The 22,601-nt window shown below is 37.0% G+C and overlaps 1 protein-coding gene across 3 annotated transcripts; it reads left to right on the top strand.

Moving 5' to 3' along the window:
* Nucleotides 1-357: 357 nt before the first annotated feature.
* Nucleotides 358-22,145, top strand: FBXO30 (F-box protein 30). 3 transcript variants are annotated; one of them, XM_070376821.1, is made up of 4 exons: nucleotides 358-545; nucleotides 932-1,014; nucleotides 9,095-11,144; nucleotides 14,469-22,145. In XM_070376821.1, the coding sequence occupies exons 3-4, from the start codon at nucleotides 9,111-9,113 to the stop codon at nucleotides 14,670-14,672; spliced, it is 2,238 nt and encodes a 745-aa protein (XP_070232922.1). In that variant the 5' UTR covers nucleotides 358-545; nucleotides 932-1,014; nucleotides 9,095-9,110; the 3' UTR covers nucleotides 14,673-22,145. The 3 variants fall into 3 exon arrangements, with proteins under 3 accessions (XP_070232922.1, XP_070232920.1, XP_070232921.1); XM_070376819.1 differs by lacking the exon at nucleotides 932-1,014 and having other exon boundaries at nucleotides 14,469-17,371; XM_070376820.1 differs by lacking the exons at nucleotides 358-545; nucleotides 932-1,014 and adding an exon at nucleotides 2,492-5,940.
* Nucleotides 22,146-22,601: the final 456 nt, after the last annotated feature.

Below are 22,601 nucleotides of genomic sequence, written 5' to 3'. Positions count from 1 at the left end.
GTCTGTTTCCTGAATTCCAAAACTGCGTGCCTAGGATTCCGTTCAGGAATACAAGCTTCTAAAATCGAACAGGATTCGGTAGACTTGCAGGGCAGAAGTCACGTGGAGTCCAGCTGGAACCACCCCCCCGCCGCAAGCTGAACGCGAGGAACCCAGCGAGTTCTGACTCCAGACCACACCCTCCTGCCACGTCCCTTCCGGGGAGGAGGGCGAGTGACGGTGAGAGCTCGGCGTGCGCGCCTCCGGCAGGCTCGGCGCGCGCGTCTCCGCCCGACTTGCCACAGATCCCGTCCGGGCTGGGTGGGCGGGGCACAGCGGAGAGGAGCGGAGCGGGGCGGGGCGCGCGGAGAGGACCGGCGCCCGGATAGGAGGCCGAGGAGGAGGAGTAGGAGAGAAAAGCCGGCGGCCCGGTGGGGCAGAGGGGCGAGCAGGAGGCCGGTTGCACGGGTGTGTGGGGCGCGGAGCGGCGCCGGGACAGCGGGGAGCAGCTGGGCACGGGGGCCGCGGCAGCCGGGATTTGGGCCGCGGTTCGGCCGGGCCGGCCGGTGAGTGTCGGGGGCACCCTGCCCGGGAGGCTGGCGCGGCCCGGGCTGTGCCCGAGGGTAGAGGCGGCGGCCGAGCCGGAGGCGGCGTTGCGGCGGGCGGGCCCGGCCGGGCCTGGGGCGGAGTAAACACGGCCTCACAGGGATTCCGCGAGTCCCAGGCCGGGTCCTGGCGGCGAGAGGGCGGCGGCGGCTTGGCCTCTGCGCCCAGCCCGCTGCCCGGCCGGCCCTGGAGGCCGCCGGCAAATGGCGCCTCAGACCCCGCGGGCCGACCCCTCGGTGCCACCCGGGCTCGCGGGTCTGTGGGTGAGGGTAGGTGGGGAGAAGCCAGAGTTAAACTTAGGAAGCCCTAAGATCCTCGAAAACCCGGCTTCTCTTCCCTTTTGCAGATTAGAAACTTGCTTTGTTTGGGAACAGACGGGTGAAAGTAATGCTGAGAGGCATCGCAGACTGTCTCCACGGGATGAGTGAAGTTGGTAACTTTTCCATTCATGGAAGTGAGAGGATCTTAGTCTTAGCCTCAGTCCTCGTTTAAGAGGAATATCCTGATTTTATAGGTCTGAGGGATATGACCATTTCCAAGTTGTTTGTGTCCTGTCTCGTGGAAGTGCATTGCTGGGAAGGTAGCATAGCGTGCACGTTGAATTCAAAGTAATCTCCTTTGAGCGCGTTTTTTTACGCGTGTATTTAGAGAATAGAGCCAGAACAGCGTTTTATCATGGTTCTAGTACTCCATTCCCCGCTCTCCCTGTGTCTTGTTTTTCTTTCTGAGCCATGTCGTAAGTCTTGGATAAAAGATGCTTGGGAAGGAATTGACCTTTTATTCCATAATTACTTTGTTGACTCGGATCCAAGATGAAGTTATTTATGGGCATTCTGGTATCAGTGTAGATTAACTTAAAACTTTACATACAAAACCCCAAGCTTTCTAAGCTTTTAATTTCTGTTTGCTACATTTCAATCCATTTTTGTGTCCTTTAGAGTCCTAGAAATTCTATTAACAGATTTTGCATTTCCTCATACTTTTTAAGCTTTTCCAGAGTTGTTGACGGCCAAGAGGGAAGAGAGTAGCATAAAATGTAAGATGAGGGTTTTCCTAAGGGATCAGGTTTTCAGTTTACAGTTTTCGCTGAATCATGTTCTTTATGCTTAGTCACTGTTTCTTACTACAGAAGTTTAATCGGGGATAACATGATGTTTTGCTAACTTTTTAAGTTGCTAATTTGTTTTTATTTGGCATTTTAATGCGGTGACATAGCTCTTTTGTGTATGTGTGATTCTGGAATTGTTAGTGGGTGGAGTTTTGAGAGTGTTATCAGAGAACTGAAGTTTCCGATATAGGCAAACTTTTATGCATTCCAAGTGTACTAGGTATTTAATTTCAATCCAGTACTTTTGTATGGCTAGCATTGGAGACTTTTTTTTTTTTTTTAATAAACAAAATGTCCTAATATGCTATTAAAGAAAAATAGTACATATTTTGGGATACTGTATATAGTTAGAGAGGTGCTTTAAGGTCACCAAAATAGGTCTTGTTTCATGTGTGTTTACTATTTGATAGGCTGTGTTACTAAAATGTGGCTTTTAATGGCATAAGCCTTATGCTATTTGGGGTGGTTTTGGTAACTCTTGTAACTAAGTTACCATGACTGCTTGTTTCATTAAAAGAAGTTAGCACATGCTTTGGAATGACATGGTATTTGTAGAATTTATTAATGTTCAAGTCTTCAGTCAAAAGGCTATAAAATATTATTTAATTTCAAATTTATTTTTGATGAAATAAGTGAGATTGGCTTTGGACTAGTGGTTTTTACACTATAGGTAGCTCAATAGTTAAATACAAGATAAGCATGCCTCAATTACAACCCAGTCTTTGGAAATCTTTTTCCAAAAAGGTTTGTCTTTTTTTTTTAAGAGTGGGTAATGTTAGCATTAGATCCTCATATGATTGTTTTTAATAAACTTTATAAGTATAAATGCCCTGATATAGAAATATATATATATAGATAAAGTTTTGTGCATGTGTGTGTGTCTGTTGTGTAAAGTGATCTGTCTTCTGAGCAATACTTGTTTGTGTCGTACTGGACACGCTAATAATTATAACCAACCTTTGTAGAGTACAAGGTGGTTTTCACAGTACAGTAATTACATCACGGTCACAAAGCTGAGTTCTTGGAAGCCCATTCCCCTGTTTCATGCTGCCCGTTGTAATAAGTTGAGTTCCACCATTCTGGTGGATTATTTTTATCTGAGTATCAACTCAAATAGGTTCTGGTATGAATATTAAATATTAATATTTGTTATTTTAATTTCTGATATAAGTCTATAGTAATTTCTTTTGTTTATTTAGTGGAGAACAATTTCAAGTAGTTAGGATTTTCACTTTGAGATGTTACCTATGACCGTATTTAGAAATGCAAGATTTATGTTTTGATTATATCATAACTGGAAGGGTAAAAACTTGAAAACAAAATTCCACATAATTAGGTCATCATTCTATTAAAAAAAAAGTCAGAACCAAAATTTAATAAAAGAATGTGTACAGTGTAACCAGTTTAGCCATTTTGAACTCATCAGTAGGCCAGGTAGTTTGAGATGGGAGTTTAATGATCTTGGATTTTTCAGTCTTGGCTAGTCATCCCAGCCCCCCTTTTTATACCAATAAAGTAAAATATCCAATTGAGGTTATATTTTTATTATGGCCTTTCAAACTGAATGCACCTATCAGTAAATCAGCAGCAATGTTTGTATTTATTGTGCAGTAGCACCTCTGACTATGCAGTAAGCATGGGACTTGCTCTGGAGGAGTTAAAACTGATTGCTAAATATGAAATTTCAGTCATAGACTTACTGGTTAACTAATGAGCCAGTCTGTCTGTCTGTAGTTCCATTTCAGCCTTTCAGTGAAGCAACATTTTATTGTCTCAGTGGAATTTTTTTAATCTAATATCATTCAGTTTAGTCGCTCAGTCATGTCCTACTCTTTGCAATCCCATGGACTGCAGCACGCCAGGCTTCCCTGCCCACCACCAACTCCCAGAGCTTACTCAAACTCATATCCATCGAGTTGGTGATGCCATCCAACCGTCTCATCCTCTGTCATTCCCTTCTCCTCCTACCTTCAGTCTTGCCCAGCATCAGAGTCTTTTCCAATGAGTCAGTTCTTCACATCACGTGGCCAAAGTATTGGAACTTCAGCATCAGACCTTCCAATGAATATTCAGGACTGCTTTCCTTTAGGATGGACTGGGCTGATCTCCTTGCAGTCCAAGGGACTCTCAAGAGTCTTCTCCAACACCACAGTTCAAAAACATCAGTTCTTTGGTACTCAGCTTTCTTTACGGTCCAACTCTCGCATCCATACATGACTACTGGGAAAACCATAGCTTTAACTATACGGACCTTTGTCAGTAAAGGTCTAATATCATATTGTAATATTAAGGAAGTAGACTTATGACACTTCCTTTCCTCACCCTCTGCGTACTCAGTCACCTGCACACATGTGGAGACCTTGATTTCTGCTTTTCTTTTTGAATTGCATCCCTCTATAGTCAGTAAACTAACCAGACTGCAGGATTCATTAAAAAGTTAAAGAAAATATACAGTTAAACATTTCCTTCTGTGCCTTTTGTTATTATTTTTTTAAACAATGGAAGATTGAAATTAATTTTCTTTATTTTTCCCTTTGATTTGCTTTTTTTGATGGACAGTTTAGCTTATTCCACATATAATGCCTGGAACATATGCCCTAGATGCTCAGTAAATATTTGAATACTTTTGACTTTTTGTAGAAGGTACAATGAAGTAATTTTTGATTTTGACTCAATCTGGTTGACTAATAATAGATTTATAAAGTATGTTTTTATGATGTATGTAGCTTTCCATGGATCAAGAATTGTTTTGGAATCCATTTGGTTATTTCTTGTACTATAATAATTTCACTCATATTAATAAACGAGGCTCTAATTAAGGCACAATCTTGAATACAAGGAACACTGGAGATCCCCTGGAGAAGGAAATGGAAACTCACTCCAGAATTCTTGCCTGGGAAATCCCATGGACAGAGGAGCGTGGCAGACTACAGTCCACGGGGTCATGAAAGAGTCAGGCATGACTTAGTGACTAAACAGCAAGAGCAACATGACCGTATTACCAAGGAAAAATGCTGTGTGTGATGAACACATGAGTATATGGAATCTGTGTCTTACCTTGCCTTTGCGTATGTGGAAGAGTACCATTTAAGCTGATAAAGATTTGAGACAACAGGAAGGGGGGAGGAGAGAGAGAATGTGTGTGTGTGTCCGTATCTGTGTCTGTCTGTCTTTGAGTCAGAGGCAGACCTTAAGATCAGCCTGAGGCAGCAAGTTGTGTTGAATATTTGGATGACTTGATTTAGCATATTTTAAAATCAAGTTAATTTGCAGTTCTTTATTTATCTATGTATTGTAATGAATTTGGAAAAATAATTCTTTTTTGAAGGCAATATCTTTATGTCTAGAAATAGCCTTAAATAACAAGATCTCATTTCACTGTATGGGCAAATGCCATGTCTTAAAATTGTTTTTATGGATTACTTATCAGCCTCAGATTATGAGTTGGCCTAGAATTTCTGTTGGAGAAAATTGAAACTATTGTAAAGCATTTAATCATTTACAATATTTTGCAGTCTAATGAAACTTTTTCCAGTCATTCAACTTTAAGTGTAAATAGATATGTTATTTGGAAGATTAAGATTCTGGTTTAGAGTTTTTTTAAAAAACTTAATATTGGGGAGTTTTAAATTAAGCTCATCTTGAGCTTGAAGCTCAGTTGTAACAATATGTTTTCTGCCGGACCTGCTGTGTCACTGTTCAACTGATAAATCAGGAATCAACATTTTAAACTTGTTTCATAGAATTCCTGAGCGATTGTGAAATACTTTTTGGAGGCATATTTAATTTGATAATAGCGATTTTGAAAGAGGATGGATCTGAAAGTTTTAAACTTTGAAAGAATACCTGAGAATACTCTTTGGGTATTGTCTAGTGCATTCTTAAAAATCTTATTTCTTAATATATTTAATTGTAAAATTGACTTAAACTTGATTGCTTCTTTGTATAACTGTTTTGAGTAAACAGCTCAGTTTACAAACAGTAAATTTGTACTGTTTTGTACATTTATATTGAGCATTACATATGTAAGTTTTTAAAAAAATAATTTAGTAAAACACTAATGTTCAAAGCAAAGTAATGTGCTATTATAATTAGAAAGGACCAAGAAGACTTTCTTGACCACAAGAGTGATTAAGTGCTGGGATAAACTACAAGCAAAGCAAAGTTGTGTAACCTCCATTCCTCAAATAACATCTTAAAATTGCATCACTGGTTACTGAAGTGCTGTCTTATTTTCTTAAACTTTTGTAAGTAAGCATATCTGTTTTTGTCCGTATATATTGATCAGATATAGATTGCAGTCCTAGCTCTGCCACTTACTAGGTAGATGACCTTGGTAAGTCACTTAGCCCTTCTGTACCTCAGTTTTCTCTGGGCTGTTACAAGGATTAAGTGACATTAACATGGTATATATTAATACCAAGAAGGATAGAGTACCTAGTTAATGTTCCTTTTTCCTTTAAGCCTACTTCAATAAATAATAAATGTTATGGACTTACCGCTGTGGATACTTGTTTTTATTATTTTTTTAAACATTTGTCCAAAGGAGGAATAGTGTGAAGGAGTCTATTTATTTTGAACCTTGAGAGCCTTCTACTTCAGCCTTTTAAAGTTGTTGCTGTTATGCATTAACTCAGTTGTTTGTAACAGTTGCTATTTTAAACACATCTGAATTAAGGGATGTTTTGAGATGTGTTCTGTCTGGTGTGGTCATGTGATGTGCATGTAACATAAAGTGTTCCTATTAGTTCTGAGAGCATGGGTCACTTCTGTTGGAACTGCTTGTATTTTTAGGTTTCTCTCTTAGTAACAGTCAAGTTTATAACCTTCAGCGTGTGAGATGAACTCAGTCTAGTTGTTGCAAAATAAGAAAGCTGCAGCTGTTTTCACAATCTAATCATTCAGTAAAATTTGTCTTCTTATTAAAGTTTCTCTGCATAAGTTACAGATGTCATCAGTAGCCTGTCATTTGTTCTATTTTGACCCCTTTAGCAGTATATCTTTAATTTATAGGTCATTTCCTTGGCTTTAAATTTCATAGGGATAAACATTCAGAAGTATTCATAATTTGTAACTTCTAAAAACATTTTAAAATGTAGTTTTGTTGATAAATGTGTGCCTTGTTTTCTTCTGTCCCTGGCATCAGTACATACCATAATATCAACTCAGAACTTTGCTGCTTAATCAACAAAAACTCTGTCAAATAGCAAAAAAAAAAAAAAAAAAAAAAAAACTTTGCTATTTGAGTTTGAGGAAAATTAAGTCTGTCCTAGAGACAAAGAAATAGCTATCTGGGGAATAATTATTTTACATTAGCCACCTAGATGCAAGATTTGAATTTATGGAAAAAAATATTGAAAGAGCTAGCAATCTCTTATGCACTGAAGTGAAGAAAATAGGCTAAAAATTGGCTTCTTATCCAGGAAATTATTAATTTGGGGAATTTTGAGGTGAGTTACCTGTGCCATATGCAAGTGGAGGTATATAGTAAGTACGTAGCTGTAGAGATCTGAAGTTTGGACGAGGGATCTGGGCAGGAGGTACAGATAAGTTTTCAGCATATAAATGGCAATTGAAGCTTTTGAGAAATTGAGAGCACCCTGGGAGAATGTATAGATTGAACCAGAAAGAACATGGATCCTTGAAGAAGAGAAATATTTTAGAAGAAAAGATTAAGGAATAACCAGAAATAGGGGGAAAAGCAGGGAAATGTGAGATCATAGAAACTAAAGAAAGATAGTAGTTCGGAAAGGAGGAGGAATTAGTCAACAAAGTGATGTAATGGCTAAAAAGATGAGGTCTGGAAAAAATGCCCTTTGAATTTAGCACTAGGAATCTTGATGCAGCGGTTTTAATGAGTGGTTGTAAAAATAAAGCCATGTTAGAGGGCTGAAGAGTACATGGGACGTTAACAGGCTTTGTTTATTTGTTGTTTTTCTTTTGAAAGCTTGAGTGAATAGGAACAAAGTAGTAGCAAAAGCAAGATACTGCTTTATTACTTAGGGTTTAAAGAAGAAATAGTCTTCTAAGTTTTTGCTGCTAATAGGAACAAGCCATTAAAGAAGTTGAAGATTTACAGAAAAGAAGACATTGAATAGGCTTAGTAATTATAATTTAAATCGGTGCATTGTGGCAGTGCTTTCTCTGTGTATAAAACTTTTCTTGATAAAAGCAGAGAAAACCATTAGTTATCTGTAATCCTTTCATGTTATTTTATGGCTGCTATTTCTTTGCTTAAAATCCTCAGTGATTTCTAACTACTTGAAGTCTGAACGCTTTAGAATAACATACAGCAGACTTTCCGTGATCTGTCTTATTCCTGTCTGGCCTCATCTCTCACAGGTACTTTGCATGTCACCTGTGAGCCAACAACACTGGGAGACTTGAGGGCCCCTCAGCATGTTTTGCCAGTTTTTGCGTTCTGTATTTGCATATGCTGTTACTTCAGCATTGAATACCCTTCTTCCTTTCTAACCCTACCCTCCTATGCTTAAGACTTCTCATCTTTCAAGACTGCTGTGAATTCTTCTCTACTCTCTTCTCGTATTGATTATTTTCTCTGTCGTGTTAATCATATTAAAAAATGGCATGACTTTACTTTCATCTCTGATCTTGTGCTGTAGCTCCTTGAAAAGTGGCACTGTGTCTCCTAATCTTTATATTGCCATACCAAACACATGGTACATGGCAGTTAAGCAATAAATAAGTGTTGAATAAATGAATGGAAACCATGGCCCTCAGAAGTAAGTGATTTGCCCACTGTCACAGAACTGGAGCTAGAACTTATATTTTTTGGTTAAGTGCCCTCTATGTTTTATTAATAATAAGGCTTACTCTCTTGATTTGTTACAGAATTTATTAAGGCATATGTAGAAGGAGAGGTCAATAGCTGAAATCTGAATTTATGTATTTAGAAAGAATATAAAGAAAACTTCTAATCAGATTCTAGTTAAGTATTTTCATGAAATTTAGATTATTTTAGGAATATGATGAGGTCTGTGCAATGTGGGGTACATTATAATCAGTTTAATTAAAATGTAAAAAGATACAAGTGTTCTCTGAAATCTCGGAGTTAAATATGTATTAACTTGTTTTTGACATTAATTTATATACTAAACAATGTACTAGAATTTAAGTATTATATTTTGAAACGTTTGGCCTTTTGAGCAGATTGTTATGTGTTATGTAAAAATGAATTTTTGACTTCTTGAGTTGATTTCTTAAGTCGGTTCAAGATAGATCAATTATATGTAAAATAAACTCGTTAAATGTTTATTTTATATATTTCATTCCGTATAAGCCAATATACCTTCATGATTTGATTTTTATTCTTAAAACATTGTTTTAAAAACCAACTGCTTTTTGCCTAACATCTTATTTCTTTTCCATCTCAATAACCAGAGCTGGACTGGCCATCATGGAGGAGGAACTGCAGCATTCGCACTGCGTTAATTGTGTCAGTAGACGATGTATGACAAGACCAGAGCCTGGGATTTCCTGTGACTTGATTGGTTGTCCATTGGTTTGTGGAGCAGTTTTCCATGCATGTAAGGCTGATGAGCATCGACTTTTATGTCCATTTGAACGAGTGCCTTGCTTAAATAGTGACTTTGGATGTCCATTTACAATGGCTCGAAATAAAGTTGCTGAACATCTAGAAACGTGCCCTGCAAGTGTGGTGTGCTGTACCATGGAATGGAACCGATGGCCAGTTAGTTATGCAGAGCGGAAATCATATGAAAATCTAAGCAGAGATGTTGATGAAGTGGCACAATTAGACATGGCCTTGGCCCTTCAAGACCAACGGATGCTCTTAGAATCTCTCAAAGTAGCCACCATGATGTCAAAAGCAACTGATAAAGTGTCAGAACCTAGAGAACAGATCTCAGTTAAACCAAGTGTCTCAGAAATACCACATACTAATGGTTTGGTGTCAGTTGATGAAGAATCTTATGGTGCACTTTATCAAGCTACTGTTGAAACAACCCGAAGTTTGGCTGCTGCTTTAGATATTCTGAATACTGCTACAAGAGACATTGGCATGCTAAGTACGAGTCTTTGTGCTTCCCTAAATGAAATGAATGAAGAGCAAAAAGCCAGAGAGAGCTTACAGAATAGAAACCAGAAAGACCAGGACCATCTTTATGAGGATGAGATGGGAGCAGTAGGTGGAATTGACCATAAGGACACGAGTCAGAATGCCCAGTTGGAACAAAATGGTTCAAGTGATTTATTATGTGACTTTAATGCCAGTTCTTATGGCACTTCTGCTCTTTGTAATGGCTTTCCTTTGGAAGATATATGTGCACAGGTCATTGAGCAGAACCAGGATTTACATACTGACTCAAAACAAAGTAACTTAACAAATGGAGAATGTGTAGCATCAGGTGGCTCTTCAGAACCTTCTAGTTCACTTTTAGTAGCAGCACAAGTTCGGGAAGTAATACCACCTAATGCTTTGCCTAATGGCACGGTTCAGCATATCCTCATGCCAGATGATGATGAAGACTTGTGTTGGAAAAAAGTAGACTTAGGGGACCTACGGAATGTGGATGTCTTATCTTTCAGTCACCCTCCTTCATTCAAATTTCTTTCGAATTCATGTTGGTCTAAACCAAAGGAAGATAAAGCAGTAGATACATCAGATTTGGAAGTTGCGGAAGATCCAATGGGTCTCCAAGGAATAGATCTAATCACAGCAGCATTACTGTTTTGTCTAGGAGATTCTCCAGGTGGGAGGGGTATATCTGATAGTCGCATGGCTGATGTTTATCATGTTGACTTTGGGACTCAGACTTTTTCACTTCCATCTACCATTTTAGCTACAGATACAATGGTTGGGGAAATAGCTTCAGCTTCAGCTTGTGATCATGCCAACCCACAGCTTTCAAATCCAAGCCCTTTTCAGACACTGGGGCTGGACTTAGTATTGGAATGTGTCGCTAGGTACCAGCCCAAGCAGCGTCCAATGTTTACATTTGTTTGTGGACAATTATTTAGAAGAAAAGAATTTTCATCACATTTTAAGAACGTGCATGGTGACATTCATGCTGGACTCAATGGCTGGATGGAACAGAGGTGTCCTTTAGCATATTATGGTTGTACCTATTCACAGCGTAGATTTTGTCCATCAACACAAGGAGCAAAGATTATACATGACCACCATTTGCGGTCATTTGGAGTTCAGCCGTCTGTATCTACAGTGTTAGTAGAGCCTGCTAGAAACTGTGTGCTGGGTTTACATAGTGACCATCTAAGTAGTCTTCCTTTTGAAGTCCTGCAACATATTGCAGGATTTCTCGATGGCTTCAGCTTATGCCAGCTCTCATGTGTATCCAAGTTAATGAGGGATGTGTGTGGCAGTCTTCTCCAGTCTCGCGGAATGGTCATACTTCAGTGGGGGAAAAAGAAGTATCCAGAAGGAAATTCGTCATGGCAAATAAAAGAAAAGGTTGGTGTCATTTAATTGTATCAACCCCATATTTGACATATAATAGGCACTTAATAATGTTGTTGCTGTGAAATTGATCATCCTTGTTGTGAAATTGCGTGCATGCATGCTAAGTTGCTTTAGTCATGTCCATCTCTTTGTGACCCTATGGACTGTAGCCCGCCAGGCTCTGTCCATGGGATTCTTCAGGCAAGAGTACTGGAGTGGGTTGCTGTGCCCTCCTCCAGGGGATCTTCCGACCCAGGGATCAAACCTGTGTCTCTTAATGTTTCCTGCACTGACATGCAGGTTCTTTACCACTAACGCCACCTGGGAAACCCATTGTGAAATTGACCATCCTTAAAAATAATTCAGTATGATGACAAACATTGTTAGAATTGTTAGTCATAATCACATATTTACTGCAGACATCCTAGAACTAGATTCTAATGTCATATGACAGAGGCCACTTGTAGTTCTTCAGTTGAGGGGTTCTGTTCCTACTTCTTCTGAAACAACTCCCTTTGCTTGAGTCCATATTAACCACCTTCTTTCTAATTTGGGCTCCATCTGAAACATTTGCACTGTAGGATGATGGAGGAATCAAGGAGAAGGTTTCTTTTTAATTGCTTGCAGTTGTACATTCTTAGCCCTTTCTTTCTTAGAACTCGGTTGTTACAAGTAAAACTTAAACAAGGAGACATGAAAAAAAAGTCTCCTACTAGCAGGTGACCAGTGGAGTATTTGGGGTATGTTGTTCAGTCCCTAAGTTGCATCTGACACATTGCAGCCCCATAGACTGCAGCAGGCCAGGCTTCCCTGTCCTTCACTATCTCCCAGAGTTTGCCCAAATTCATGTCCATTGAGTCTGTGATGCCATCCAACCATCTCATCCTCTGCTGCCCACTTCTCCTTTTGCCTTCAGTCTTTCCCAGCATCAGCATCTTTTCCAGTGAGTTGTCTCTTCACATCAAGTGGCCAAAGTATTGGGGCTTCGGCATCAGTCCTTCCAATGAGTATTCTGGGTTGATTCCCTTTAGGATTGACTAATTAGGTCTTCTTACAGTCAAAGGGACTCTCAAGAATCTTCTTCTGTATCACCACAGTTTGACAGTGTCAATTTGGGATATAGAAAACAAAATGGATGGATGTGGAGATGGCTTGCAGTGAAATAAAGGCAGTAGGATTTGTTGGTGGTGGTGGGGACTGTGGGTTTAGCACGGAACAAGGGTGTGTTGAAGATTGGAAGCTTGACCAGGAGATTTAGGCAGGTCTGGGAACAAAGCCTAGCTCCACCATTTTCCTTGTGTGATATCTTATTTTTGCCAGCTTCTGTTTGAGGCACTATCCAGTAGAAACTAGAAGGCATTACAACTGTCTTTGATTGAAAGTGTTTTTTCATTTTAGAGCATTTATAAAATGAAACTTTGATTTCATAAAGTACAAAAAACTTTAATAACCTTCATATTGGTTGAACAGGGGTCATATTTCTGGGTACTTTGTTTTTACCACCCTTAGGTTTTCTCTTATTTTTACTCATTGCTCCAGTTTTGTTTTGTTTTTTTTCATTGCTCCAGTTTTTGAGAATTTTGCATCTGCTTCTGTGCTCTCCTGAAACTTTGACCAGTAAATGAGCACGTTAATTATTTTATGTAGAAAATTTCATAGTTGCTGTGTATATGTGAGTATGTGTTTGTCTTCATTTACTACATGATTTGGTGTATTTCTGCCATTGGGCTGGGACACTCAGAGCATGGTCCCTTTTTGTCCTTGCCCACTAGTATTGATCTATGAGGTGAAATATTTTCTGGGGATTCTATCACTACAGAAAATGTCATCTACTTGTGGAGTTTAAATTGCCATCATTTATACAAATTGCTTACATGTGTATATCCCTGGCCATTTTCTCCTCTGAATTCCAGGTCATTATATATAGGCACCTACTGGACATCTCCATTTGATTATCTTCAGTAAACTCAGCTTATCCAGCCTACTCCATTTCTCTACCCCTCTTAATCTCAGAAAGTTGCATTAGCATCTCTTAAGTGGCCTAAACTAGGAATTTGGGAGTTAAGTTTAGCCCCTTTCCCCCCTTTATTCCCTTCTCCTGGTATTCACACAGTCCTGCTGTCCCCCTTCTTCACGCCCCTCAGGTTCACTTCCCTTTTCTACTGCTGTTTCCCTGATTGGTCCTGCCTGCCGCTCTCTTCTGGGTTACTATAGCAGCCACTTCCTTAATGGGCTTCTGTTTCCAACTGAGTCCCTCTCCAACATATTGCCTGTATAAGACGTAGAGTGGTAAATAATTTCTTGAATACAGTTCTTGTGCTGTAGTGCTTAAACACTTTTAAAATGTCTGTCCATTGCCCTGGGTTAGGGGCAGATTCCTTAATGAAACATTTAAGAGTTTTCATAATTTTGTCCTTACTTGCCTCTTCAGTTTCCATTCCAGCCATGGAATTTACTAGTAGTTGTTGAATGTTTTCTTCTTGCCTTAAGGTGTTTGAGTACACTGTCCCTGAAACGTCCGTTTGAATGCTTGAAATGTGTAGACAGTGTGCACTTTTATTAGTTTATTTAATCTACTGTCCCTATTTATGGATTAAAAAAAACTGGTTAAGTAACTTGTCCTTGGATTCAGACCTGGGAACCTGTTTCTGGAGCTTGTGATCGTCATCTCCTTGGTATATCCTGCTTATTCTTCAGACCTTATCTTGTCAAGAAAGCCTTCTCCAAAAGTTCTTAGGTGCATTTTTTCCCAGAAATGCATTCTATAATGATATGGAATTAAGAACTGTTCATTTTACAAAAAGTTCTATAAAAATTTCCAAAAACATTGAAGTACTTGTATTCGTCAGTATTACTAAATGCCTTTACTATTTATAAATAGTGAAGAGAAAGGTTCCTCTGCACAGTATCCTAGAGTGTTTTTTAGTATACTTCATATGGTGTAATGGACATTTTTTTGGAGAAAAAACACTTGTATTATCAATATCTCCTATATACATAGTCCTTTGGATAGGATGAAAATCTAGTACAGTATATGTTATTTTAGGAAGTGACTCTAAATGTTCTATAGAAATTAAAACTTGCTTAATAAGCTAGGTTGGATATGATTTTTTAATGCTAAGTTTTTTTCTTTTTTGTTATTAGATTTCTTAAAGTCATAATGTCATGGAAGTTATCTTATAAATATTTAATAAAAAGATTGGTATCAAAACGAATTTTGTAGCAAGCCACCTGAAACTTATTTCTCATAACAGAAATGAATGTAGTTCGAGCAAGAAATATGTTTTAATTCTTATAAATTGGCTGGTTTAAATCTGAAGTAGAATTTTGTTCTAGGTATGGCGATTCAGTACTGCATTTTGTTCTGTTGATGAATGGAAGTTTGCTGACATCCTGAGCATGGCTGACCACCTGAAGAAGTGCAGTTACAACATTGTAGAGAAGCGGGAGGAAGCGATCCCACTGCCGTGTATGTGCGTGACTCGAGAACTCACTAAAGAAGGACGTTCACTTCGCTCAGTTTTAAAACCTGTACTTTAAAAAGTCAAATTCCACTTGCACATACATGCAAGCTCCTAGTATAATTTCTTTGTAATATGTGACACCTTATTAATGTATTAAAGATTACAACTAGCTAAATTTATTGTCACTATGTATATAATGTTTTGAAGTGACATATATTTTTATAAAGTACTGATTAGTTGGGAAAAAGTTGCCTTAATATTTGAAATGTGTGAATTTTTTGGAACTTGCTGGACAGGGTGATTTAATTTTTGGCTACATAATTTTCAGAATTAGTATTTTTAATGGTGTGCATATTTTGGTTCTTACATTTTTTGCTTCTTAAACTAACAAGATCCTGACCAAACAATTTACTCCTCATTTTCTGTGGGTTACAACCCATGCATTCAAAAAGCAAAACTTTGATTCTGATTTTTACATCATTGGCTCTTCAGATAAAACATTCAGTTGCTTAAGCACTGCATAAAAACATTATAAAATTTTTATTTTCTAGTGTTCCCGTTACATAATTGTTGATATGGAAATGATCTGTAATGTAAACATATTTAAATCGTGAATGATGTTGATAATGCCATTTATCGTGTTTTAAAAATAATCCACAAAAATGTTGTCTCCTTTTGTATTTACACCTCTCATACAGAGAGTTACCATTTGCACCTTTTTTTGATTAGATGCCACATCCAAAGACTCATAGCAATATGTTACATGACAGGTTAAAGCAAAATCAAACCCCAAAAAAGCCTGTGAATTTAATTTGAAATTGTATATATTTGCTAGGAATTTGATATTTGGAGAGAAGAAAATACAGTCGACCCTTCATATCTGGATATCCATGGATTCAATCAAAGGATGGAAAATGTTTGGAAAAAAAAAATTCCATGAAATTCCAAAAAACACAACTTGAATTTGCCACTCATCTTCAACTATTTACATAGCACTTACATTATATTTGGGCTTTCCTGGTGGCTCAGACGGTAAAGTATCTGCCTGCAATGCAGGAGACATGGTTTGATCCATGGATCAGGAAGATCCCCTGGAGAAGGAAATGGCCACCCACTCCAGTATTCCTGCCTGAAGAATTCCATGGACAGAGGAGCCTGGCAAGCTACAGTACATGGGGTCGCAAAGAGTCAGACATGACTGAACAACTAACATTACACTACTACTACATTATATTTACAATTATTTACATGGTGTTTTCATTACATTCAGTTGAGTCGCTCAGTCTTGTCTGATTCTATGCGACCCTATAGACTGCAACGTGTGCCAGGCTTCCTGTCCATCACCAACTCCTGGAGCTTGCTAAAACTCATGTTCATCGAGTCGGTGATGCCATCTAACCATTTCATGCTCTGTCATCCCCTTCTCCTGCCTTCAGTCTTTGCATTAGGTACTATTAATAGTTTAGAGATGATATAAAGTGTATGGGAGGTGTGCATGGGTTATGTGCAGATACTGTGCCATTTTATATGAAGCAGTTGAACATCTGTGAATTTTGGTACTGCAGGGAGTCCTGGAACCAATCTTCTGCAGACACTGAGGGACAACTGACTGTATGCCCCATTTTAAGTTTGAGTTGGGCATGTTCTGTGAATAAATTTCAGATATTCACAGTGCAAAGGGCTTAACCTTTTTCAGAAGTGTTTAAAATTTTTGCCTTTTGGTGTTTATAAAAATCACAATTATGTTGTTTTAAGACATGTAAAAATGTGCCATTTGCTGTCCTTTTAAGGTGACAATCATGAACTGCAGAGAAGCCTGTCTTGGTTGACAATCTCTTTAAAACATTTCCAGGTTAATATTCCATACACTTCTCTACCAAAAAAGTTAAGAATTGCACCTTTATGTAAAAATCAAAATTTAACAGAAATATCTTCAAGGACCTGTTCTTGAGGTATTTTATTATAGTTTTCAAATCGATTTATGCTATCATTAACCTGATATGGTCAGTTTAAAAAATGAATATATCAGTATTAAGAAATAAATGGCAAAGATGGGGACATGTACTTAAATAATTTAGGTAACTTCTGGCATTTGGTAGTCTGAAATGGTTACAAATTACTTTGTTATATATAAAATTTCAAAACTCTGTTTTGTCTTCTCTTCCTACTTTTGTCCCTAAGAGTGCTCTATTGTTAACTAGATTCTTGATTCCCATATATGGCAGTCGGGCTGGGAAGAGGCATTCTTTGGGCATTACAAAAGAATTCTGAATTGCTTAAAACCTGATTTGGTTGGATCAAGTCCTTATTACAGTTGAAAAATACAGCATTGAAGACTAATCAGTTGTTTTGCCTCACCTGTCATTTTAATTAGTAGAATACTTATTTCTCAGTGCTTAAACTATCATTTTGAACTGTGAGATTTGAATTACATAAACAGTCTATTTCTGTGAAAAAGTCAAAAGTAAGATATCAAATACTGTAAAATATAATTCTGCCTCTTGAAGTTTTGCTGAAGAATATGTCTGGTTAGGATAGCACAAACATTAACTTTTTGTTTTATGGTTGTGCTTTTTAAAAATCCTTGTTCGTTTAAGTTTAGACTCCTTATTTTCACACTAGATCCAGAGATATTTACCATTTTTCACCTTTTATTTTCTTTTACACATCTTTGGCTGTTTTCTTTTTGTTTGTTATGCCACCATATTATTTTGTTAAAATGTTTTCTTTGTGTAGTATTTGTTCAAGTTCTAATAAAATTAATATTTTCCTTTATATGGCTCAGTAACTTGAAAAAAACCTACATTTAAATAAAATATTCATCCTTGTTTGACAAAGTTGAGACACAGTCATACTGTTTCTATAGTGCGGTTTTCTGCATGTTATAGGAGTTGCCTGATGATTATCATTGCTCACCCATGTTTTACTGGTGAACATTATTACTATTTTTATTTAATACGGAAAACTCAATAGTTAGCTTTCTCTGCCCCTTCAGTGTCTTCTTTAAAGTAGCCCCACCTGGGGCTGTTGAATGGCTGAAGAGTTTCTGGCAATAGTATTTTTCTAAAACTTGTAGTGGGAACAATCTGTCTAGCCTTTTAAGCATGAAAAGGTTTGTGTGTTGGCCAAGTATGTTGTCATTTGAGGTCTTTATTGATTCCTTTGTCTTTGCTGGCCAGCAAGATAAAGGCAAGTATTAGGAAGGAAGGAAATACCTGAATTCACTTTTCTCCTCTGCCTTCATCCCCAGAACTGCCTATTAGCTTAATCTCAACCTTTCTTTTCCCCCTTCTCCCTCCGTCCTTGCCTCTTTCTCTCTCTCCCTCTCTTTCCCCCCTCTCTGTCCCTCTTTCCTTCTCTCTCCCTCACTCTAGCTTCTGAGGTTCACAGATCACTTAAGAGTAGTGTTTCCCAAAGTATGGTCCCTTGACCATCAGCATCACCTGGGAATTTGTTCAAAATGCAGATTTTTGGACCTCTTCACAGACTTACAGCATCTGAAACTCTGGGGTGGGAACCAGTAATCTTTTAACAAAGGCCTCCCCAGAGGATTCTGATGCATGGTAACGTGAGAATTTAGAGGAAAGCCTGGGACATGCCCAGTTTTCTCGTGAGTAATACGTTGTTAGAACAGATACATATGTGTATGTACCTACATGTATAGTCCCAAAATTAAGAGTAATAGTAATTTATTAGTATTACTTAAGTGATTAAATTTAATGATATATGTTGTCTTGATCTTACAGCCATATGACAAATATTAATTCATTGGGTACCATGATTGTTGGACATTTTTAAAAAAGCTAGTATTTACTAGTATTTTAAATTTACTTATTACTAGTGTTTCACTAGTGTTTCTTCTGGTCGAAGTAAATTGCAGATTGTTTATTAGCACTAACAGTTAGCTTATCGTTATTCATTCTCTTGTTTAGTGATTGTAGACTCGTGAACATATTAGATTTCTAGGATAAATGGGGTAGATATAAAAAGATACTGGATTAAATTTGAAAAGAATTCTGTAGTAATTCTTTCAGTGCTGTCAATAAGAGGTATTAAAGATTGGGTTTCTGATTTATCAGTAATACTGACTCTCTTTTGGTCTTTGACCCTGTGCTACATGTCCCAAGAATATTGTTACTATTATTAACTATCCTTTAACATTGAAGATTGGGATCCTTGCAGATTTGGTAGTTTATTCAACAACACTGCTAATAGATTTTTAATTTCTGGCAATTTGTATGTAGGTGTTGGTGTTTAGAAGCAAAACATGATTTCATGTTTTGCATCCCAGTCTAAAAAGACAGTTTATTTTTTAAATTTTCTAAGGGATAGTTTTGGAAACATTAAAAAATATATCATGCATGACACATCACACTGGAAAGTGATTAATTGGAACCTGTAGAGGTGAGTGTTAAGAATTACAGTAGAAAGAAATCCCTCATTCTTTCAAAAGGCTGGACAGAGCCTTCTGATGGAAATAATTTCTCTGATGTGTATTTAGCTGGTTAACTAAATGTAGCTCTTTGCAGTTTTGACAAGCCTGTGAGGTCTTGGAAGCAAGAATGTGTAAGTCATGCCTTTAATCAGTTTATCAGTGACTCATCCATTGTGGTTAAAGTAATTCAGTGATATTTTTAAGAATTTGATATAAATCTGATTTCTGAACAAAAAAGTATAAGGTGTACAAAGTAAAGGCCAACTAGTAAAGTCCTTTTTAAGTAAAATAAAGGAAGAGGAAGAACAGTTTCCTTTAAAGTCATCTTTTACACTGTTTTTCCTTGATTTAAAAGCACTAAGTAAGTTCAAAAGGTAAGACCTTTCTTTTAAGTTAGCATTGTATGGATGAAAAAACCTAGGTACTGATGAGTGTATTAGAGTGAGAGCAGTGTGTTCTGACACAGTTGTTTACAAATGCATAAAGAGAAGGGACATTCAGATGTAGGGAAATTATTTTGGAAAATATTGTTGCATGGAATATTTGATTCCTAACAAGTGTTTTAGAATGAGTTATTGGGTAATACCAAAAGGAAACAAAGTATTAATAGAAATCAAGTGCAGAATGCTGCTCTGAAAATCCTTTGCAAAAATATAGTCTTTTGCTGAGTTTTCAGGAGTATTTTGCTGCATCTGTGATTTGTAAAATTCTGTAAATGTATTGTTTATACATATATTTATTTGTATATGAAATCTCCATAAATCGGCCAAGTATATTTTAATAAACAACATGTTGAGATATACTAATGGAGATACATCTTGAAGTGCTGTTTTACCTTAGGACATTTCAAAACTGACGTTTTGTATTCAGAATGTTCGACATTCCAATGTGTTATGTGGGGAGTGATTTTAAATTAATTTAATAAACTACGTAGAAACGAGTTACATACAAGGATGATGCATGAACATGCTCTATAGAAATACAATAAAATTCATTGATGAATCTCCTATTTTATAATTTTTTATTTTTGACATGCTGTACTGAAGCATCTTATTTACTATGAAGAAAAGCATTTTCTGAAGCAAACTGACAGCAGAAGTAATGGAAATCTGTTTCTTTTTCACTAACACCAGTAGAATTTTAAGCATCCCCCAATCGTATTATTAACCTGTTTGCTTGTAAATATGATAAGAAATGATCCTCCAGTACCTGAGTTGTAGTAGTGGTGTTTAATTGTTTGTTTGAAAGAAAGAAAACTGCATTTCTGTTGAACTCTTAAGACTAACTGACTAACCAGGTCAAATTGTCCTTTCTCAGTAAAAGCAAATTTATCAGGTTTAATTTTTCCCTTTTTCTAATATAAATTATTAGAATTTTTTACTCAGATCTTCAAACAGGTAAATAGGTAGATATATGTGTTGTTTCATCCTTGTGGTGGAGGAACTGACTAGAGTTAGATAGCTTTCTATACCCCTTCCAGTCAGAGAGTAACACTATTAAATTATTATTCAGTGGTCTAATACAAGAACAGGAGCAATAATTTGTTCTCGTTCAAAAGATTAAAGTTGAAAAAAGAAGATCCTGCCTTTTGTTGTCCTAGATTTTTTTTTTCGCATTGAAGTCTTCCTTTCCATATTAATTGCCATTGTTTCTTGTTTTATCCTATGACTTCAATTTTCTGATCAGGTGATCAAAAAACCCAGATTAAGCACACAGAGTTTTCAGAAACTTTTGCTGATCAGCCTATGTTTTGTCACTTGGTCAAGAAAGTTCAGATTTGATAAAGTAACTTAGTTTTTTTTAAAGTCTTCTTTTAAAGCTCACAAGTTTGTAGGGTTGAAGAATTATCAGTATTCAAGTTTCATCACATTATTTGATTAAAAGAAGTCAAGTCATAGAAATAGAAACAATAATGGGTTACTACATCTGTTCAAGAGTAAAATTACCCAGTGAATATTTAATTATGTCAACTGGATGTCTTTTATATCAACCAATAACTTTAAAAAGCTGTTAACCAATTAGAGATTTGAAATGAATAGTTTTGATTGCCTACAACATTCCAGTAGTCTATGATTAAAAACTCTGACATATGAAATATGTTGCTTTAAATGATTACTAAATCAGTGGATATGAATTCTAAAGACTTTTATGCTGCATTTAAAGTGTTGAAGATGTATTGTTCATCGGAGCAGTGTTTAAGCACCAATCAATCCTGAAAACTTGAATTGCATTCTGAGAGGTAATTGCACTGACTTGTTAACTTACCTCAGATGTCATTTAGTTTCCAAAGTATCTTCTTTTCTTTCTGATTGACATAGTTTTCTTTATTTTAATTGCAAAAGGGTATGGTATTTCTTGAAAAACATGCTAAGCGAAAGAAGCTATACACAAAAGGCCCCATGTTGTAGGATTCAATTCCATTTATATGAAATAATCCAGAATAGGCAATTCCATTGAGAGAAATAAGATGAAGGGTTGTGCAGAGGGAATAGTAGGAAGTGACTGCCTGATTGGGTACTGGTTTCCTTTCAATAGTAAAAATATTCTAGGACAAAACATTGTGGATCACACAATGCTGTGAATGTACTGAATGCTACTAAATTGTTCATTTTTAAATGGTAAATTTATGTGTATTTTACCCCAGTGTTTTTAAAAAGAGGGAGTGTTTGCAAGTCATTACTAAAGCCAAAAAGTAAAGTGTTCTCAAGTGTGCATGCTCAAGCTGTGGTTTAGAATCAAATAACAGTGTTAGTTATGTAACACATTTATTCAGTTTAAAGTCCTGGTGAAATTCATGAATTCCATCACAGAAGTACTGCTGACAGCAGCAGAAATAAAGTTGTAATTCATCTTAATTCTTCTTATATTTAAAGAACTGTTAACAGGGAGTATTGGCATCCATGTTCATTTTTCACCTTTTACATTTTCTATTGATTCTTTGCGGCACAAATCAATCACACTTTTTAAAGATCCGTATATAAAATCATGCTTTGAAAAAATGTGTATAATTTTCATGGTCATTTTTTATAGTTTTATATTTTGTGTTCCTTTTAAAGAGCAAATACACTGATGTATTAGATAAGACTAAATTAATAAATTGAACTGATGTGTATACATTTTGTATTTTGAATTGTCTTGTGGGAAAATACCTGAATCTTGGGATTAGTAGGGATTTTAATGATTTAATTTCTCACTTTGTGTTTGGAGAAATTGAACTGTTTGTCTGTGTTTGTTCATTAAACAAGAATTTCTTGAGTGCTGATGCCAGGCACTGTGTCGGCTGAATTCTGGAAGGTTATGACATGCCTCATGAATTAGTACTACCTGCTTCCTCCTCCTTCTCCTCCTATGACTACTGTGTATGTGGTAACTAAGGCAGATACACGGACAGGTGGATAAGTTCCAGAAAAAGAAAGACTTCAGGCACTTCTAAGTGTTCTTCATATATATCTTCCTCAAATTCGAAAGACATATTCTTTAGTACAGTAAAATACACATGATTCCAAAGAGTCTACTACTTGAGGAATGCATTTATTAACAGGTTTGTTTTCACGACTTTAGAAAGGAGGT

This window comes from Bos mutus, chromosome 9 (assembly GCF_027580195.1).
Source record: "Bos mutus isolate GX-2022 chromosome 9, NWIPB_WYAK_1.1, whole genome shotgun sequence".
NCBI classification, from domain to species: domain Eukaryota; kingdom Metazoa; phylum Chordata; class Mammalia; order Artiodactyla; family Bovidae; genus Bos; species Bos mutus.
This window is presented reverse-complemented; position numbering and strand designations above follow the sequence as displayed.